Source organism: Dendronephthya gigantea, unplaced genomic scaffold, assembly GCF_004324835.1.
Source record: "Dendronephthya gigantea isolate DGI-Jeju-01 unplaced genomic scaffold, DenGig_1.0 000026F, whole genome shotgun sequence".
Taxonomy (NCBI): domain Eukaryota; kingdom Metazoa; phylum Cnidaria; class Anthozoa; order Malacalcyonacea; family Nephtheidae; genus Dendronephthya; species Dendronephthya gigantea.
The window spans coordinates 385,044-405,654 of record NW_021163036.1 but is presented as its reverse complement, the minus strand read 5'-3'; the positions used below and the strand labels follow the sequence as shown (position 1 = coordinate 405,654).

The 20,611-nt window shown below is 35.6% G+C and overlaps 2 protein-coding genes across 2 annotated transcripts in view; both read right to left on the bottom strand.

Annotated features, from left to right (window-relative positions):
* Positions 1 to 2,160: 2,160 nt before the first annotated feature.
* The window catches only part of LOC114523090 (protein NLRC5-like), an 81,846-nt gene continuing 63,395 nt past the window's right edge, over positions 2,161 to 20,611 (bottom strand). Inside the window, exons 6-8 of the mRNA XM_028543922.1 lie at positions 20,420 to 20,450; positions 17,931 to 20,122; positions 2,161 to 4,424 (exon numbers count right to left, since the gene is read on the bottom strand). Coding sequence (XP_028399723.1) covers positions 3,321 to 4,424; positions 17,931 to 20,122; positions 20,420 to 20,450 — 3,327 coding nt within the window. The 3' untranslated portion in view covers positions 2,161 to 3,320. The remainder of the gene's footprint in view (positions 4,425 to 17,930; positions 20,123 to 20,419; positions 20,451 to 20,611) is intronic.
* Positions 5,523 to 12,399, bottom strand: LOC114523093. Its single transcript, XM_028543926.1, has 6 exons — positions 12,310 to 12,399; positions 9,473 to 9,717; positions 8,740 to 8,990; positions 7,280 to 8,389; positions 6,915 to 6,945; positions 5,523 to 6,631 (listed from the first exon to the last, which is right to left on the bottom strand). The coding sequence occupies exons 2-6, from the start codon at positions 9,651 to 9,653 to the stop codon at positions 5,529 to 5,531; spliced, it is 2,676 nt and encodes an 891-aa protein (XP_028399727.1). The 5' UTR covers positions 9,654 to 9,717; positions 12,310 to 12,399; the 3' UTR covers positions 5,523 to 5,528.

The window sequence follows — 20,611 nt, the reverse complement described above, 5'->3', positions numbered from 1 at the left end:
CTCCTAATGTTTTGAAATGCAAAAAGCGAAGCAAAAACATGTCGGATCAAAGGCCTTTGCTGACGCCAGATTGACGCCACTGGTTCTTATTTGCAATGGTAGTTACCACTGACCGACCGCGATTCAAAGCATGAAAAAATGCGAGCACCCTCGTTAGGGTGAAGCTTAGCAGTTGAGAACTGCAAGTTCTCGGGACATGAAACGTTTTTAGTTTGAGACACTTCTCATGTGTCTCAGAAGTGGCTTGATATAAATTTTCTTAACAGCCTAATTTTATCTCCGAATATGATCGCCAGGCTTAGTTAAACGTTCAGTGCTTCGATCCCGTCTTCAAACGTGTATGGACATGTCTCACTAACGAAAATTGAAACATCGTGCACCTTTGCCGTTCACGATGTACACAATCAATTTTCTACTAAAAATATAATAAAGTAAAAAACTTTACATAAGAAATGATGGTCAGAAAAGAGCAATTACACGTCTTTTGCACATCTATTGATATATATATATATATATATATATATATATATATATATATATATATATATATATATATATATATATATATATATATGACCATATTAAAAGTATTTTCAACTTAACATATTAACTCTACACATGCATTATTTCCAAAACTATATATTGATTTTGCTGAAATCAATGTCAACGAGTCGTACGTCTAACTTAATATACACCAATTTACGTTTATAACACAACAATTTTGGATTATCCAAACGCTAGCTTATATTATTATAAAATAATGACTATACATGTCAAAAATTTGGAAAAACTTACTATATAAAGTCCTGAATATTTTGCACGCAATGACGACTTTAAACGACAATGGAAAGAAGTCCATAGCCGTTGCAATTGACAAGTAAATTTGAAAGTTTTATAAAGAAAGGTTTGAATTTTTTTGAAATACTATGTTTTGGAAATATTTTGGGAATCTTGGAAATGATGTAGCAAAAAACATCTGGAAACTCTGAAATATTTTCATGATATCAATTACAGTACTGTCCAGAAATAACCTAACACTGCGGTAGCGGTTCGGTTGCGGTCGGCCGATAAAACCCCAGACGACCGCAAGGGAAAAAACAACTTCGCAGTGGCTTTTCGCTTCCAAACGAAATGTTATGAACAGCTGAGAACGACAACACAATTACAAAGTAGAAAAAGTCTGAAGAAATGTCTGTCCGACCGAGTAAAACCGAGGTTTAACCTCCGTCTCATCGGGTTCGACCTCGGTTCAACCGCAATCAGACTCAGGTTTGACCTAGGTTAACCGCGGTTTTTGTTAGGTTATTTCTGGACAGTACTGTACATATGGTGTAAATGATACAAAGTCCTGAAATGTACTTTTTTTCACTTAATACACATATTCTATGTTTGTTAAGAATATGTATATTTCGAGTTGTTTTTACAAACAGGAGAAACTAGTGTCGCCATTGGTGTAGTCTACTACGATAGGATAGATGAAGGAATTGATGAAGGTATAAGATATAATTACTGACAACCAGCACGAACAATGTACGAAATGTACCTTATAGTCTGTTACGCCACAGTTTCTATGAAATATAAGCTCTTACATATCAGGAATGATCAAACATTTCTACCGAACGCAGGACGACATTATTCGGCAAGATTTTATTACAACGACATTCCGTCGAATTTTAATGAAGAAATGAATATTTTAAACTGCACGGTTTTTCTAAGAACACGACCACCATTTTTTCACAATAACTAAATTATATTTTTAGATTACGACTGTCGTCCCACATTCGTATATTTACTTCAGAAAAAGATCCCTCTTGTCTAACTAAGGCTGCGGTGATAATTTGTATAAAGTCGACACTCAAATTACACATAGCAAGTTATTAATAGTTAATACTTTCTTTATTATATGACAAACAGAGTTAAATGGCGCACCTGAAATAACAAAATTATTTCACAAAGTCCACAGGGGCTTAATTTTTATTGCCTTTCGAGCCTTACAATCACAAAAACGTTAAAATTCAAGCATTTTGTTGCACAGAAAGTAAAATTGTAAAAGAAATTAGGGATGAGGGGCATTCTGAATGCGAATTTCATAATTCGGAAAATGAAAATGAAGAATACGAAACTACTTTTATCATATCTTAAAGATGATTTCATTGGTGGATATTATAGTTCTAAAATATTCTTTGGAAATTCCTGACCAATAGCATCGTTACTTAGGTAGCCATTTTGAATTTGAAATTATGCTTCAATAATTCATTTCCACTTACGACGACACGATGGCCATTGCCTCACAATATTCGTTGAAACAAATCATGTCATATAATAAAAACGTAGCTACTAACATCGACCACACAAGCTGTAATGAAAAATATCAAACACGAAACTATGAAGCCTTGCTCGGTTCTTCATATTTTCCAGTACAGTGAAAAAGGTCGTAGGCATGCAAGGTCGTTGTTAGCAATCGTATTTCATATCTAATATTGCATTTTATGACCATTATACAAACAATCCGAACTTTTAACTCGTCTTAATTAGCATTTTAATTTCTGTATTTCCTGTGCTTCCACTATCAGTTATCATCTTAACTGCATAATTGTTATTATTATGTCATTACCAAAGGAAGTTATCATACAAGTTAAATAAATCACTCAGTATTTTGAAAAAACTCAGCAGTGACTCTAAATGACATTAAAAGCTCTTATCTAAAGGTTTCTAACCTCAGAACTCAGATACAATGTTATTTGCAATTAATGTTTTAATAATTATCATGGTTAATGAATTTAATATTTTTAATATTTAATATATTTTGAAGAGAAAGGTTTGTAATGATTTATGTTGAAATATGAAACGAATTTCCATTGCTGCGTAAAGCTAATTAAACTGTTTTTATACAACTGATGCTATTCATGCAATCAATTCTTAAAATAGCCAGCATAACTTATTCGGAAGTGTTCTTTCAATGAACAGTTGAAATAATTAAAACTTTCTACAGGATACAAAACACTTTACCGTTATATAAATGCAATGTATAAATGCGTGCGTGTTCTGCGTGAAACGTTTCTCAGTCAACGGCTGCAGATTACAATACTGTCACTCGACTTCTGTTGAACGAAAAAGTCAACAACAATTGAGAATTACTGGTAAGTGTTGCAGTGTTTGGAAATATTGTCAGGGTTTCATTTTCCACGAGTGATTTCACCGTTTCTGCTAAATGGTGCTTGAAATAGATGTTTCAGAACCTTTATCACTATCTGAATGACTGCGCCATCATGGAATAAAATATCAAAAAGCCTCCCACAAATTTTTGCACGTGTCTAGTCTCAACTCATGATAACCCAAGGAACTACGCGGCGTAGGTCCTCCTTGAGTTTTTCACGTTGCGTAAAATCTTGTATTTCAAAACGTGGTAGCGTGAAACGTCTTAAGTTGTATAAATTTGGCAGCACAACAGTTAAAGTTTCTGTACCAGCCTGGGTAATTGAAGAACAAAACAAATCAAGTTTTTTCAAAAAACTCAACGATCCTATTGCAGTCATTAATTGTTGCTCTCCTTTCACTTTGGTAAAATTAATGCAATCCAACGACAGCGTTTCCAAAAATTTCATTGCTGGTAACGCCTCAGCTAGAGCATCTATCCCAACTTGGGTAGAATGACGCCCACTGTAGTCTAAAGAAAGTTTCTTTAGAGATCTTACTTTAAGTAATAAAGCAAACAGCTGCTTTGCATTGTCATCAGTATCGAAATATGTCCTGTTCAACTTAATCTTCTCGAGAGACGACAGTGACGCAATAGGCAATAAGGAATTATCAAAAAATTCATAGCAATAAAGAGTCAACTGTTTCAAATGTCTTAATTTTCCTAAATATGGAAATCGCTGTTTCACTACACTTAATTCATAACACGAAATTTTTATCTTTTCCAACAAGTAGAATGATCGCGAGCCATTAAATAAAGTTTGTTCATTTATATCAAAACCTTTTAAATGAAGTTCCCTTAAATATTTCAACTCCCCCAGTGAGAGTGACAATGTCTCTTCATCATGATCGTTCAATTCGAAACATAGCGTCTCTAACAACCTCAGTGACGGTAAGACCTCAACTAAGTCTGGGCTAACAGGAGTATCATATATAAAAAGCTGTTTTAAATAGCTTACTTTTACTAAAGAATGAAATATTTTTTCTTCATATTCAATATTATTATTGCACCATGGGGGTTTGCAATCATATTTAAACCTCAGCATTAATCGCTCCAACAATGGCAGTGACGCTAAAACCTCAACTATGCCTTCTCCACTCAAAACACCAGATAATCTAAGTTCTCTTAAATTCTTCAACTTTCCTAATGCGGTCGTGACCAGTTGTATTTCGCTTTTATAATCTCCATCTTCATCTTCATACCAGTCAAACGTCAGATCAAACACTAGTTTTTCCAATAACAGCAGTGATGATAACATCTGAGCTAAAGCTTTAAAAACATTTCTAACATTTTCACAATCGTCGAAGTGCAGAACAAGTTCGAGATCTCGCAAATACATCAATCTTCCTAACGCGGGGAACAATTTTTCGAATTTGTGTTTATCAGATAACCTAGTATAATATCCCAATTGCAACACAAACCTTTCCAACAAATGTAGTGACGGTAACACTTCAGCTAATTGGGTTATACACTCTGGGTGGCGGTCCTTAATGTTTAAGCTAAGTTCCTTTAAATATCTGATTTTCCCCAACCCAGAACAGAGTCGTTTTGTATCTTCAAAGCCTTTAAAGCAAATACCGGTTCGAGATGGAGTACACCGTTTTCCGAATTTTTCAGTCCAATGAAGATTGAGAATTCTTAAAGATTTCAACAAAAGTAAGGCATCAATCAATTTTTTATGGTCGATGTTGTCAATACACATTCCAACTAAAACTAGTTCTTCCAAGGACAAAAGAGACGAAAACATGTCAACTAATGCATCTACATCAGGTAATTTTACGCCAGTGAGATCAATAATTTTAACATTGTGTAAACACTTTATAGCACTAAAGAATTTTTCAATGTTCGAGTCTGCAACTGTACGAGCTAAAGATCGAAAAAGAGCTTCCAACATCGAAAAAGACGACAACATGTCGGCTAGTGCCTCGACATCCCACACTCTTAATCTCATGTCAATAAGGTGAAGTTTTCTAAGATTCTTAAGCGATGACATTTTAACAAAGAGCTTTTCGCCATGAATGACATTACTGATAATAAGCTCTTCCAACGACGGAGGAAATAACAGGGAACTATCAAAAGCGTTGGCATCAGCCTGATTGCCAGACAAATTGAGATATTTCAACACTTTTAACGAAGCTAAACTATTCCACAACACATTTAAATCACTTCCCCCTATGGACGATTGGCTCAGGTCTAACCCCTCCAACAAGAGAAATCCCTTCAACAAGTTCGCAAGTGTTCTTGTCCCATCTGAGGCAATATCATTCATGCTTAAATCGAGATATTTAAGATCTCTCAAGGATGCAAGTGAGTTTGAGATTTTCCCCAAATCTTAACCATTCATATGTGTGTTACTTAGCCTCAACTCCTGGAGATTTTTGAACGAAGACAGGATCTCTTGCAAAAGATCTGAAGCTCCTTCAGGATTGTTGCTTAAATTCAACTTTTTTAACTGTGTTAAGTTTGATAATGTTGATTGGAGTCGGCGAAAGTCGTCCAACACAAGATTGTTGGACGATAAATTGAGTTCTTCGAGTTCTTGAACTAATGAAAGTAGGAACGCCAAACCATCAACAGCAACACAAACATCAGTATTAGCTAAGCTTAACACTTTCAAAAACCTTAGATCTAATGAACACAACGCCCAAATTGAGTTGCCAATGTGATTAGAATCTAACTCGAGTTTCTTCAGATTTGACCTAATTAGGCAGCAAAACCGGGTGATGTCTTCGGGTGTCATGTAATTGAAAGATAATGAAATGTTTTTCATGTTAATTGATAACTTGTCGGGTTTTGTGCCGAAATTGGGCAAGGGGAAAAACCTAATGTGGTTGTGAGAGAGGTTTATTTCTTCGAGTGACTGCAGTTTACAGATCTCAATGATACTTGTGTTTCCCTGGAGTGCGCTGTGCGATAAATCAAAAGAAACAATGTTATCCAACTGTCCGTGTATCTCGAATACGCTTAGGTTATTTTTAGATAAGTCTACGTTTTTAAGATTTGTCATGCATTTTAATGACTCCAGCAGACTGGATATTTCATGTTTAGTTAAGCAATTATCAGTTAAAATCAATCTTGTTAAATCGTTACGATTCATAAGTACGCTAATAAAACTATGGAAACTGTTTTCCTCAAATTTCGTACGAGATAAATCTAATTCCTGTAAACTATTCTCGCTACTAAAGCATCTTTTTAGAAAATAAATATCATCAAAATTTAGGATATTATTAATAATACGAAGGATCTTTAGACAAGTGGGCAAAGAATAAACACTCAGAACTTTGTGTACCTCACACCTGGAGTGAATTTCTATCGTGTGAATTTCAACTGTGGATTCTTTCAACCTCTTCAAGAGGAGATCATCATCCAGAACTGGAAACGATATCGTGAGTTTCTTAGTTGATTCAACATTTTCAAGGAACTTCTGAATTCGTGCTATAAACAGAACAAAATGATGTGAGAAACTCCACAAAATGAAGCACCGTTTACACTGTTTTTAGAGAATGTGGTACGAATGGAATTTCAACTAATACCTATGTCAAATCTCATTCGTTTAGACTGTGTTTACTGTTAGGTTCGCATGGTAGGGATAAAATCCCTATTGATAAAATTTGGATTAAGGAATAATATTCAAATATTTTGACTTTGTTTAACAATGGCAGGTGCATGTAGTACTAAAGAATCGAAAAAAATATTTGTTAACGTAACGTTGACTCACATTCGTTTGGTTCTGGCAGGTTGACGTGTCCCTGAAAAGGTTATAAATGTAAAGATAAGGTACAGTAAATAGAGCTATTTACAAAATTTCACAACAATATTTTATCGTAATGTGATTTTGCAGCTAGGCGGTCACGGCGAAAAGTTTAATATGCACTCCCAATTAAGCTTTCAGCAACGGCCTAAAGTATTTGCAAGGTTTGTAGTACAGTTACGGGTGTATTATATATAATTCCATAATGATGTAGATAATTTTTCGTTAATTGATTTTTAGTTTTGTATAAGTTGTCAGAAAATGTTGCTGTTAAAACAGAATAAAAATGTGATGTTCGTAGTTCTTTACATAAATTATGCAATTTGTTTTACCTGCACGTTTGAACTGATAACACCACTTTCACTGGATGGAGATTCTGCATTTTGTTCATGTTGCATTATTGCATCCAACAAGGTATTTAAACCAGGAGATTGCGCTGATCGGAGTGGAGGGAGAGTGGACGAAGTTGAGGATGAAGGCACGGTTGAATTAGGCATCAAGGCAGGAATCTGTGAAGCAAAACTGTGGACCATAGCTTCCCCAAGCGCTCCCCACTGTGAATCGAGATCATTGTCAGCAACTGTTTGGTTAAAAGACTGTGTGCCTGGCATAGATTGCAAAAAATTTACGTTATGAACTCCAGTTGATCTTGAAAACTGCCCTTGCGGTGTCATTGATTCAGAACCAAGTGTTTCTAACTGGCCCGGATTTACAAAATTACCAGGATTTTGAATTGCTGGGATTGCTGTATTTCCAGTAATGAAAGCAGTTGATATTGGTAACTGCCTTTGGGCAACAACATTATTAGAAACTTGAGCGGGTTGGCTTGCCTCGGTCATAGAAATAACAGATGGCGATAAAAATTGGCTTTGTGATGGAATATTAACAGAATTTTGTAGGAACGGTGTTAATGTGATGGAAGAAACTGTAAGTGATGTTTGTAACGGCCTCTGCACCAGAATGCTACCTGGATTTTGCGTTGTAGGTGCAAGACCAACCTGCGGAACAATCGACATGGATATTGGTCTTCGTGTTAACTGGTCACTGTTGTTGACGGCTTGGTTTGATTCGGGCTGCGAGATATTTGATGTTGGTAAACGACTTTGGGAACTTAGAAGTCCAGGTGTTGTGGGAGAAACAACAGATAACGGTGGATCAAGCGTTGTGACGTTCACCGAACTGTTGTTATCCAGTGGCGATACAGTTGACGAAGTAATGGTGGAAGTAATGGTGGACGAGGATAATTGACTTTGTGTTGATGTGCTGCCAGATTGGCTTGATTCGGTTTGACCTGTTGGCATGGTAACAGCTGAGGTAACGACGTCACCTGTGGTGAGGGTTGACGCAGGTTTTGGTAAGATTGGTACATAAAATTGCTGGCCACCACCAACCATACCACGCAGTCTTTTTGTGCGAGATATTCCATGGGTGCAGGGGGATATCTAAAAAAATATTTGTGTGTTGAATACACCACAGTGCATAAGTGTGTCAAATTTGGAACAGGGCTAATTCTCATGGTGAACTGCAACCTCGTACCCAGGGTCTTTTACCTACGCTCAACGTGAGCCGTGGAGCGAAGGTAATAGACGTGGTACGAATTCGTTGGGTTAACTGTAATTGTGAAGATCGTTCATGCGTCAAACGATAAAAAGTTTATGAGGAACAAGCTTTGGTAATAAAACTAAACAAACCTATTGAGAATAATAATGCCAAGTGTAGTTCGTGTTGCAAGAACCTACCTATCAGCTCGCTACAATATAAAAAGCAGGGGCATCGTCTAGTACTACTTTACCTCCTTCTCAGCAATAATTTTCATATAAAGCCTTCCTTGTCCACGTTCACTGTTGTAAACATTTCCCGGAGTGTAGCATCTGAAACAGCACAATCCTGGATTCAGTTCTTCCAATGTGTTGGTTTTGTCCGCTCTCATTAACACAAAAAAGGCATTTTCCAATTTGGGATAAATTTGAATCAACTTCTGTTTGAACTGTTCATTTGTCAAGTCCAGCGTAAATTCAACCTTGTCATCTTTTATACAATGTTCTATATTAAAACACGACGAAATTAAAATATATGGATTATACTATAATAGAATATGAGATTGTGATAAGAACTTGTATTGCGATCAAGCTGATGTGGACGAAAGAAAAAAGCTATACCTCAAGCTTGCTCTCAATGTAATTGGCTGTTGAAAATCGTTTAACCAATCAATCACAATGCTAAAATTTTGTTTTCATTGTCACCTCCAACGAATAAATTTGTATAGAAAAAAATACTTTAAAAAGAAAGATTTGTTCCCTCCAGATTCATTTATTGAAAAAATCATTGGTTAAAACAACTAAAAAATGGTTAAACACAACTAATTTCCCAGCTGTTTTTACCAAATAAAGTTGATCCAGAATAGCTATAGATTCATCTACGGAGAACTAAATTTAAATTAGTTTTTTTGACAATCTTTACGCAAAAAAAAGGTTCCAGCAAATTCTGGAATGGTCATATTCAATCCAACCAGCATATTTGCTGACCTTTTGGAGGTGGTCCATATCCTCTTTGCATCAAGGCTTCTATCCCAGTCTTTGAACAAGTGTCTTTTGTGACTTTAGTGATCGCAGTGTCTGGATCAAGCAGAAATAACCTGACAGAAAGTTTGTTTGCAGGTCGTCCTCTCTTTTTTGTGTTTGGTTCACGATAATTATTGTTGGCCATATTTGTTTCGATTAACTTTGCATGAGAGAAAATAAGTTATATTCTCCAACAGTTGCTAAATAACCTTAAGAAACAATTGAATTCTTTTAGTCTCGTTTCGGAAGAAAAATTAAATAGCAGCGATCTCAAAATATTTACTGGATAATTCTCTGTCATTTCCCCCCTTCTATTTCAATGTTTTCAACATCAATAATTGTCTTAATTTTTACATGTGAGATGGACTGATTTCGCTGCACAACCCCCGTTTTCGTAGAAAAATCTGAAGTATACTTCGTCCTTTTATTTTGAAATTTAATAAATTATTTCTGCTTGTCTGCTCAATAGACCTTTTCGGTCAGTCACGTCACAACATTATCGTTTTAAATTTTGAACCGCTTTAAACTGAGATGGATTTCAAGTTTTACTCTCACTGCAAAGATGCAAAACATCCTTCTACAGGATGTATAAAACAAAGGTAATCCAACTTCAACACGCTATGTACGTGAACTACCCAATCTATGAACGAAATGTTTTCACATTCGGAAAGGTTAGGCGTTTAACTATCGCATGACATGCTTTAGTATACCAAATGGGGAAAAAATGAGCAAATAGGAGGCTGATAAAAAGTGTTAGTCAAAATCGCATATTTTCACCTCTGAGAGTTAAGACTAAAACCATTGAAAATTAACTCCCTTTGGGACTTAATTGAAGAATTTTGCTTCTGAATAAACTACCGGCATATGCATATTAAGTAGGAATAAATCACATCAGGAGAACATTCCAAGCAATGCGGCGGCGATGTTACCTTTGTATCGATAGAAATGGTGGTCAAGTTGAAGGCATCGGCGTATAATCTCTTTTTAAAAATTGTAAATGTAAATAATTGCAATAAACATGATAAACATCTTGTAAAACCATATCACTTGAAACGTCACTATCCATGCCTTCATCCCCTTTATTCGGCTCAAACATGTACGGTTCAATAATCTGCTCTTTGCTGTCTTTTATTTCAGTAGTTTTGACGCTTTCTTTACTAGCCATACTGAAACGTATGTATTAGGCGAAAACAACAACCCAGGTTGTGACGTCACACAGACACTTCAGAATAACTCTAATTTGTTCGAAATTTAATCAAAGATGGCGGATGAAGGCGCATTACACGAGTATAAACAATCGCGATTTTCTGAAGATGCAATTGTCTGAAGACCAAACTTTTACTGATTTTTAATATATTATAGGGTGGGCTTTATTTTGAAGTAAAAAAAAATATATTGCCATTTCCCTTTAATAGATTGAGTAGTTCACGTACAATAAAGCGCCAATGTTGGATTACCTTTTTTTGATACACCCTGTTTAGTATAACACGTGCATAAAAATAATTTTTCATTTTGACTAATAAGCATGGGAATAAGCCATTGCGCGGGAACGAGGCTCGCAGGCTTGGCCCCTCAGCCTCGTTCTCGTGTTATGGCTTATTTCCACATTTGTTGGTCAAAATTAAAAAAAATATATTTCATGCACGTGTTGAAGAAGGATGTTTTGCACCTTTGCACGTGGCTCGTTAGAGTAAAACTTGAAATCCATTTCATTTAAGGTGGTACTAAATTTAAAACGTTATGTTAAAATGTTGTGACGTAATTACTGAAAAAGTCTATTTAACCAGGCAAAGAATCATACTTCACTAAAAAACGTATTTATGGAATAGTTTCCTTCCAAATAAGGTCACTATGATTGGCCGACTCTTAACTGCCAGAGCCTCTGCTCAGGCACCTCAGATGCGAGCACTCGGTCACTCGCAAGTGTCCGCGGAAGCTGGAGCCCCCCCCCATCTTTGGATGCTCCTATGCCCCTGTACACATAGCATTCAAATTCGTCCAAACAGACGAACTATGCAGATAATTCGCGTTAAAACTTAAAAGACGAACTGACGAACTATCTTTCGCTTGCCCAAGTTCGTCCAGACGGACGATCCGTCTCTAGTCAGTCTAGTGTACAGGGTCGTAACCGGTCGTTAATGCCCGAAAGTCGGAACAGACGACAGGGAATCGGCACCCCTTGACAAGATATGAAAGATGGACGTCTTTCTAAACGCAAAATGGCTATTCGTTACTGCATATGCAAATTTGAATAATTTTGCCACAACGCCATCATGCATGGCTGATGTAAGCATGTATTTGATTTCAACAAGCCTCACAGCAATCCCTAGATGTTTAGACGGTCGGATTTGATTCTTCTTCAATTGATAATGAAACTTTGTTGTCAAAGCTCAACTGAACAGGCTGAAGTCTCAGCTAACGATTAAGAACCGTCGTTTCAAATGCCGTGGACGAGTTGTTGACGTTGTGTTGCATGGCAGTGTCGCTAGGTACCCGACATTGGTCGTGAATCATAATTCTAGCGAGTTCTTACACACAAATTCAAAAATAAATTTAATATTCAATTTGAATAGGATTCAGCAATAAAAATGAAGTATGCCACAAATGTTGTGACACGAGAAATAACAAGTTGAAAAAGAAAGAATTGCTCGAGGACGATTAACGTCGCAGCGTCGGGTAGTATGAATTAACAAATTATATGTTCAAGAATATATATGTATAAACACACTTAGAAAGTATGACAAGAATAGCAAATACCAATATGAAGAATCTTTAACCTTTTTCAACGGTAAAAAACTTACCTTGCGGCTTTCATCTCAAAAATATTTCACGGGGAAAGAGATTTATCAGAGTATCCTTGCACACACAGCGAGGAACAGCCAATATTATATTGACATTCGAAGCTAAATGTATGTGAATATTTATAAGCATTCCCTTAATTGACCAATCATCGCTTTCTACAGCTTTTGTAATTATATACGAACATAAAATATAACCAATCGCAGCCTGTGTTGCCTTCTGCGGCAAGTATTATGGGTCAAATTAAACAAAATACCGTCGCGAATAAGAAATAAAAGATTGTCGATTAGGCAATCGATTATTTTTTTATGAAACTAGCTATAATAGGCGAGGTTCTTTAGCAATATAGTTTGTCCAAATCTACAAGCAACGGTAAATTTTTGGTCTTTGCCTTTAAAGCCCTGTTAAGCCCGGTTTCCCTGTAGTCGTAATTGTCGTGAACTATACCTTTTCACCGATGAGAAATAGTCCAGATGTAAATTTGTCTTTATTTTTTTGTATGCAAATCGGTGATTGTTGACTGCGCACACATAGAAATATTCTTTCACATCAGCCACCTTGACAGTTCACGACACTCACGACTAAATGGAAACACAGTTAATAGAATATACATGGGGTTTGTAGACTAAATAAAAGTACAATACAACTGATTAACTATGTTATTGTCCAGGTTTATGCAAAAAATGATGGTTCCTTTCTCATCACGTGTCAATTGTATTTTAACCGAACGTACCAATGGCATTCGTCTTGCTAAGCTCCTCAACCTTGACTTGAAAAATATGTTAATTGTAAGATTGTTATTGGTTTATCTGTGTAAAACACAATAGACACGTGATGAGAAAGGAACAATTTTTTTGCATAAACCTCAACATAGTTAATATGTTGTATAAGAATACAAAACATAAAAAAACAGAGTACCTCACGAGGAAGCACAGGATCGTAATTACATCCTCTAGTGTTCAGTGCAAGAACGCGTGCAAGAGTATTTTTATTTCTGATCCTCACCCGAATAAATTGACGGTGCGCCTCAACTGGATCCATCTTCTCCATCTGAATGTGCTTGCTATGTTGCATGTTTTCTTTTGAAATGAGAACAGTCAAGCTGAACTAATTTATTTATTCTGTTAAAATTCAGAGAAAATATGCTGATATTTCGCTAGCGAACTCTTTCTCTGCAAGTGAAAATCCACCCTTGTGCTCTTGACGAAAGGTTTTTAAATTAAGACCAGTTCACAAGAGCGATTTGGAATATTAAGGAACTCTTGTAAAGTGTGATGGTAGAACCAGAGTCAAGCTTAGGAGTTGAGAACTGCAAGTTCTCGCGACGTGAAACGTTTTTACTTTCAGACACTTCTCATGTGTCTCAGAAGTGGCTTGATATAGATTTTCTTAACTGCCTAATTTTATCTCCGAATATGCTCGGCAGGCTTAGTTCAACGTTCAGTGCTTCGATGCCATCTTCAAACGTGTATGGACACGTCTCACTAACGAAAATTGAAACATCGTGCACCTTTGCCCCCACCTCTGCCGTTCACGATATACACAATCAATTTTCTACTAAAAATACAATAAGTAAAAAACATTACATAGGAAATGATGGTCAGAAAAGAGCAATTACACGTTTTTTTGCACATCTATTGATATATATGACCATGGTAAAAGTATTTCCAACTTAACATTTTAACTTTATATGCATAATAATGAACTATACATTGATATTGCTGAACTATATATTGATTTTGCTGAAATCAATGTCAACGACTCGTACGTCTAACTGAATACACATCAATTTACGTTTATAACACAACCGTTTTGGATTATCCAAACGTTAGCTTATAATATTATAAAATAATGGCTATAGATACATGTCAAAAATTTGAAAAAACTTACTATATAAAGCCCTGAATATTTTGCATGCAATGACGACTTTATACGACATTGGAAAGAAGTCGATAGCTGTTGCAATTGACAAGTAAATTTGAAAGTTTTATAAAGAAAGGTTTTAATTTTTCTGAAATACTATGTTTTGGAAATATTTTGGGAATCTTGGAAATGATGTAGCAAAAAACATGGAAACTCTGAAATATTTTCATGATATCAATTACAATACTGTCCAGAAATAACCTAACACTGCGGTTGCTGTTCGGTTGCGGTCGACCGATGGAAACCCCAGACGACCGCAAGGGAAAAAATACCTTCGCAGTGGCCGTTCGCTTCCGAACGAAATGTTATGAGCAGCTGAGAACGACAACACAATTACCAAATAGAAAAGATCTGAAGAAATGTCTGTCAGACCGAGTAAGACCGAGGTTTAACCTCCGTCTCACCGCGGTTCAACCTCGGTTCAACCGTGACCAGACCGAGGTTTGACCTAGGTTAACAGCGGTTTTTGCTAGGTTATTTCTGGACACTACTGTACATATAGTGTAAATGATACAAAGTCCTGAGATGTATTTTTTTTCACTTAATATACATATTCTATGCTTGTTAAGAATATGTATATTTCGAGTTGTTTTTACAAACAGGATAAAATAGTGTCGCGATTGGTGTAGCCTACGATAGGACAGATGAAGGAATTGATGAAGGTATAAGATATAATTACTGACAAACAGCACCAACAATGTACGAAGTGTACCTTATAGTCTGTTACGTCACAGTTTCTATGAAATATAAGCTCTCAAATATCAGGAATGATCAAACATTTCTACCGAATGCAGGACGACATTATTCAGCAAGTTTTTATTACAACGACATTCCGTCGAATTTTAATGAAGAAATGAATATTTGAAACTGCACGGTTTTTCTAAGAACACGACCGCCATTTTTCACAATAACTAAATTATCTTTTTAGTTTATGACTGTCGTCCCTCATTCGTATATTAACTTCAGTAAAAGATCCCTCTTGTCTAACTAAGGTTGCGGTGAATATTTGTAGAAAGTCAACTATTAAATTACGATAACGAGTTATTAATAGCTAACACTTTCTTTATTATATGACAAACATGAGTTGAATGGCGCACTGAAATAGCGGACAGATTTCCCAAAGCCCACAGGGGCTTAATAATCATTGCCTTTCGAGCCTTACAATCACAAAAACGTTGAAATTCAAGCATTTTGTTGCACAAAAAGTAAAATTGTAAAAGAAATTAGGGACGAAGGGCATTCTGAATGCGAATTTCATAATTCGGAAAATGAAAATGAAGAATACAAAACTACTTTTATCATTTTCACACAGTTCAGAGCAGCGCAGGGCGGATTTAGTGTAAGTGAAAATAAATTACAACAGCTCGCTTATAGGAATATATTGAGATTCTAAAATATCTTAAAGATGATTTCATTGGTGGATATTATAGTTTTAAAATATTCTTTGAAAACTCCTGACCAATAGCATCGCCATTTGGTAGGCATTTTGAATTTGAAATTATGCTTCAATAATTCGTTTTCACTTACAACTACACGAAGGCCATTGACAATATTATTTGAAACAAATCATGTCATATAATAAAAACGTAGCTACTAACATCGACCGCACAAGCTGTACTGTAAAATATCAAACACGAAACTTTGAAACCTTGCTCGGTTCTTCATATTTTCCAGTACAGTGAAAAAGGTCGTAGGCATGCAAGGTCGTTGTTAGCAATCGTATTTCATATCTAATAATGCATTTTATGACCATTATACAAAAATCCGAACTTTTAACTTGTCTTAATTAGCATTTTAATTTCTGTATTTCCGTTCTTCCACCATCAGTTATTATCTTAACTTCATAATTATTATTATTATGTCATTACCATAGGAAGTTATCACACAAGTTAAATAAATCACTCAGTATTTTGAAAAAAACTCAGCAGTGACTCTAAATGACATTAAAAGCTCTTATTTCAAAGGTTTCTAAACTCAGAACTCAGATACAATGCTATTTGCAATTACTGTTTTAAATAATTATCATGGTTAATGAATTTAATATTCTTAATATTTAATATATTTTAAAGAGAGTGGTTTGTAATGATTTACGCTGAAATATGAAACAAATTTCCATTGCTGCGTCAAGCTAATTAAACTGTTTTCATACAACTGATTGCCATTCATGCAATCAAAATTTAAAATAGCCAGCAAAACAAATTCGGAAGTGTTCTTTCAATGAACAGTTGAAATAATTAAAACTTTCTACAGGATACAAAACACTTTACCGTTACATAAATGCAATGTATAAATGCGTGCGTGTTCTGCGTGAAACGTTTCTCAGTCAACGGCTGCAGATTACAATATTGTCACTCGACTTCTGTTGAATTCTTAACCAGTGTTTGAGACAACGAAAAAGTAAACAACAATTGATTATTACTGGTAAGTGTTGCAGTGTTTGGAAATATTGTTATTTATTGTCAGGGTTCCATTTTCCACGAGTGATTTCAACGTTTCTGCTAAATGGTGCTCGAAATAGATGTTTCAGAACCTTTATCACTATCTGAATGACTGCGACATAATGGAATAAAATATCAAAAAGCCTTCCACAAATTTTTCCACGTGTCTAGTCTCACGTGATGATAACCCAAGGAGCTACGCGGCGTAGTGCCTCCATGAGTTTTTCACGTTCCCTAAAATCTACATATGGTAGCTTAAAACGTCTTAAGTTATATAAATTTGGCAACACAAGAGTTAAAGTTTCTTTACCGGCCTGGGTAATTGAAGAATAACGTAAATCAAGTTTTTTCAAAAAACTCAACGATCCTATTGCAGTGATTAATTGCTGCTCCTCTTTGAATTTGAAAAAATTAAACGATTTCAACGACAGCTTTTCCAAAAATTTCATTGCTGGTAACGCTTCAGCTAGAGCGTCTATCAGAACTTGGTCACGACAACCATTGTGTAAAGAAAGTTCCTTTAGAGATCTTACTTCAAGTAATGAAGCAAACAGCTGCTTTACATTGTCATTATCCAAATTAACCGGTTTCAACTTAATCTTCTCGAGTGACGACAGTGACGCAATAGGTAATAAGAAATCAACAAAACCTTTTTGGACACGAAGAGTCAACTGTTTTAAATGTCTTAATTTTCCTAAAGATTGAAATCGCTGTTCCACTACATTTAATCCATAACACGAAATTTTTAGCTTTTCCAACAAGTAGAATGATCGAGAGCCATTAAATAAAGTTTGCTCATTTATATCAGAAGTGTGTAAATCAAGTTTCCTTAAATATTTCAACTCCTCCTGTGAGAGTGACAATGTCTTATCCCGATGGTACAATTTTAACCCTAGCGTCTCCAACAACCTCAGTGACGGTAAGACATCAACTAATTCTACGCTAAGATGAATATCAAATATAAAAAGCTGTTTTAAATATTTTAATTTTACTAAAGAATGAGATATTTTTTCATTCCACTTAAAGCTCAGCATTAATCGCTCCAACAATGGCAGTGACGCTAAAACCTCAGCTATGCCTTTCCCACTCATTATAATACCAGATAATCCAAGTCCTCTTAAATTCTTCAACTTTCCTAATGCGGTCGTGACCAGTTGTATTTCGCTTGCATAATCTTCATGTTCATCGCTATCTTCATCCTCGTCATCCTCGTCATCCTCGTAACCCTCGTCATCCTCTCTGTACGTCAGATCAAACACAAGTTTTTCCAATAACAGCAGTGATGATAACATCTGAGCTAAAGCTTTCAAAATATTTCTGACAATTCCTACAATTTTGAAATACAGAACAAATTCGAGATCTCGCAAATACATCAATCTTCCTAACGCGGAAAACAATTTTCCGACTGTGTGTTTATCAGAAATAATAATATACTCAGATTCCAACACAAACCTTTCCAACAAATGTAGTGACGGTAACACTTCAGCTAAATGGTTTATACACTCTGGGTCCCCAAAGTATAAGCTAAGTTCCTTTAAATATCTGATTTTCTCCAATCCAGAACACAGTTGTTTTGTATCTTCAACATCTTCAAAACAAATACCTGTCCGATGTACTTTCGACCGTTTTCCGAATTTTTTAGCCCAATGAAGATTCAAAATTCTTAAAGATTTCAACAAAACTAACGCATCAATGATTTTTTTATGGTCGATGTTGTCAATACATATTCTCGCTAAAACTAGCTCTTCCAAGGACAAAAGAGACGAAAGCATGTCAACCAATGCATCTACATCAGGTAATTTTACGCCACTGAGGTCAATAATTTTAATGTTGGGTAAACGCTTTATAGCACTAAAGATTTTTTCAATGTTCGAGTCTGCAACTGTACGAGCTAAAGATATCTCTTCCAACATCGAAAAAGACGACAACATTGTGGCTAGTGCCTCGACATCACACGCTCTTAATCTCATGTCAATAAGGTGAAGTTTTTTTAGATTCTTAAGTGGTAACATTTTCATAAAGAGATTTTCGCTATGAATGACATTACTGATAATAAACTCTTCCAACGACGCAGGAAATAACAGGGAATTATCAAAAGCATTGGTATCAACCTGATTGCCAGACAAATTCAAATATTTCAACACTTTTAACGAAACAAAACTATTCCACAACACATTTAAATCACTTCCCGTCATAAATGATTGACCAAGGTCTAACCCCTCCAACAAGAGAAATCCCTTCAACAAGTTCGCAAGTGTTCTTGTCCCATCTGAGTCAATAGCATTCACGCTTAAATCGAGATATTTAAGATCTCTCAAGGATGCGAGTGAGTTTGAGATTTTCCCAAAATCTTCACCATTCATATGTGTGTCACTTAGCCTCAACTCCTGGAGATATTTAAACGAAGACAGAATCTCTTGCAAAAGAGCTGAAGCTCCTTCAGGATTGTTGCTTAAATTCAACTTTTTTAACTGCATTAAGTTTGACAATGGAGATTGGAGTTGGCGAAAGTCGTCCAACACAAGATTATTGGACGATAAATTGAGTTCTTCCAGTTCTTGAACTAATGAAAGGAGGAACGCCAAACCATCAACAGCAACACAAACATCAGTATTAGCCAAACTCAACACTTTCAAAAACCTTAGATCTAATGAACACAACGCCCAAATTGAGTTGCCAATGTGATTGAAATCTAACTCGAGTTTCGTTAGATTTGACCTAATTAGGCAGCAAAACCGGCTGATGTCTTCGGGTGTCATGTAATTGAAAGATAGTGAAATGTTTTTCATGTTAATTGATAACTTCTCGGGTTTTGTGTCGAAATTGGACAACGAGAAAAACCTAATGTGGTTGTGAGAGAGGTTTATTTCTTCGAGTGATTGCAGTTTACAGATCTCAATGATACTTGTGTCTCCCTGGAGTGCGCTGTGCGATAAATCTAAAGAAACAATGTTATGCAACTGTCCGTGTATCTCGAATACGCTTAGGTTATTTTTAGATAAGTCTACATTTTTAAGACTTGTCATGCATTTTAATGACTCCAGCAGACTGGATATTTCATGTTTAGTTAAGCAATTATCAGTTAAAATCAATCTTGTTAAATCGTTACGATTCATAAGTACGCTAATAAAACTATGGAAACTGTTTTCCTCAAACTTGGTACGAGATAAATCTAATTCCTGTAAACTATTCTCCGTACTGAAGCATCTTTTTAGAAAATAAATATCATCAAAATTTAGGACATTATTAATAATACGAAGGATCTTTAGACAAGAGGGCAAAGAATAAACATTCAAAACTTTGTGTACCTCACACCTGGAGTGAATTTCTATCGTATGAATTTCAATTGTGGATTCTTTCAACCTCTTCAAGAGGAGATCATCATCCAGAACTGCCAACGATATCGTGAGTTTCTTAGTTGATTCAACATTTTCAAGAAAATTCTTAATTCGTACTATAAACAGAACAAAATGATGTGAGAAACTCCACAAAGTGAGGCACCGTTTACACTATTTTTAGGTCGGTACGGAGAACGTGGTACGAATGGAATTTTAACTGTCTAATACCTATGTCAAAGCTCATTCGTTTAGACTGTGTTTACGTTTAGGTTTGCATGGCAGGGATAAAATCCCTATTGATAAAATTTGGATTAAGGAATAATATTCAAATATTTTGACTTTGTTTAACAATGACAGCTGCATGTAGTACTAAAGAATCGAAAAAAATATCTGTTAACGTAACGTTGACTCACATTCGTTTGGTTCTGGAAGGTTGACGTGTCCCTGAAAAGATTATAAATGTACAGATAAGGTACAGTAAAGAGAGCTATTTACAAAATTTCACAACAATATTTCATCGTATTGTAATTATGCAGTTGAACGGGTCGCCCAAAAAGCTTAATATGCACTCCCAGTTGAACGTCCAGCGACGGCCCTAAAGTATT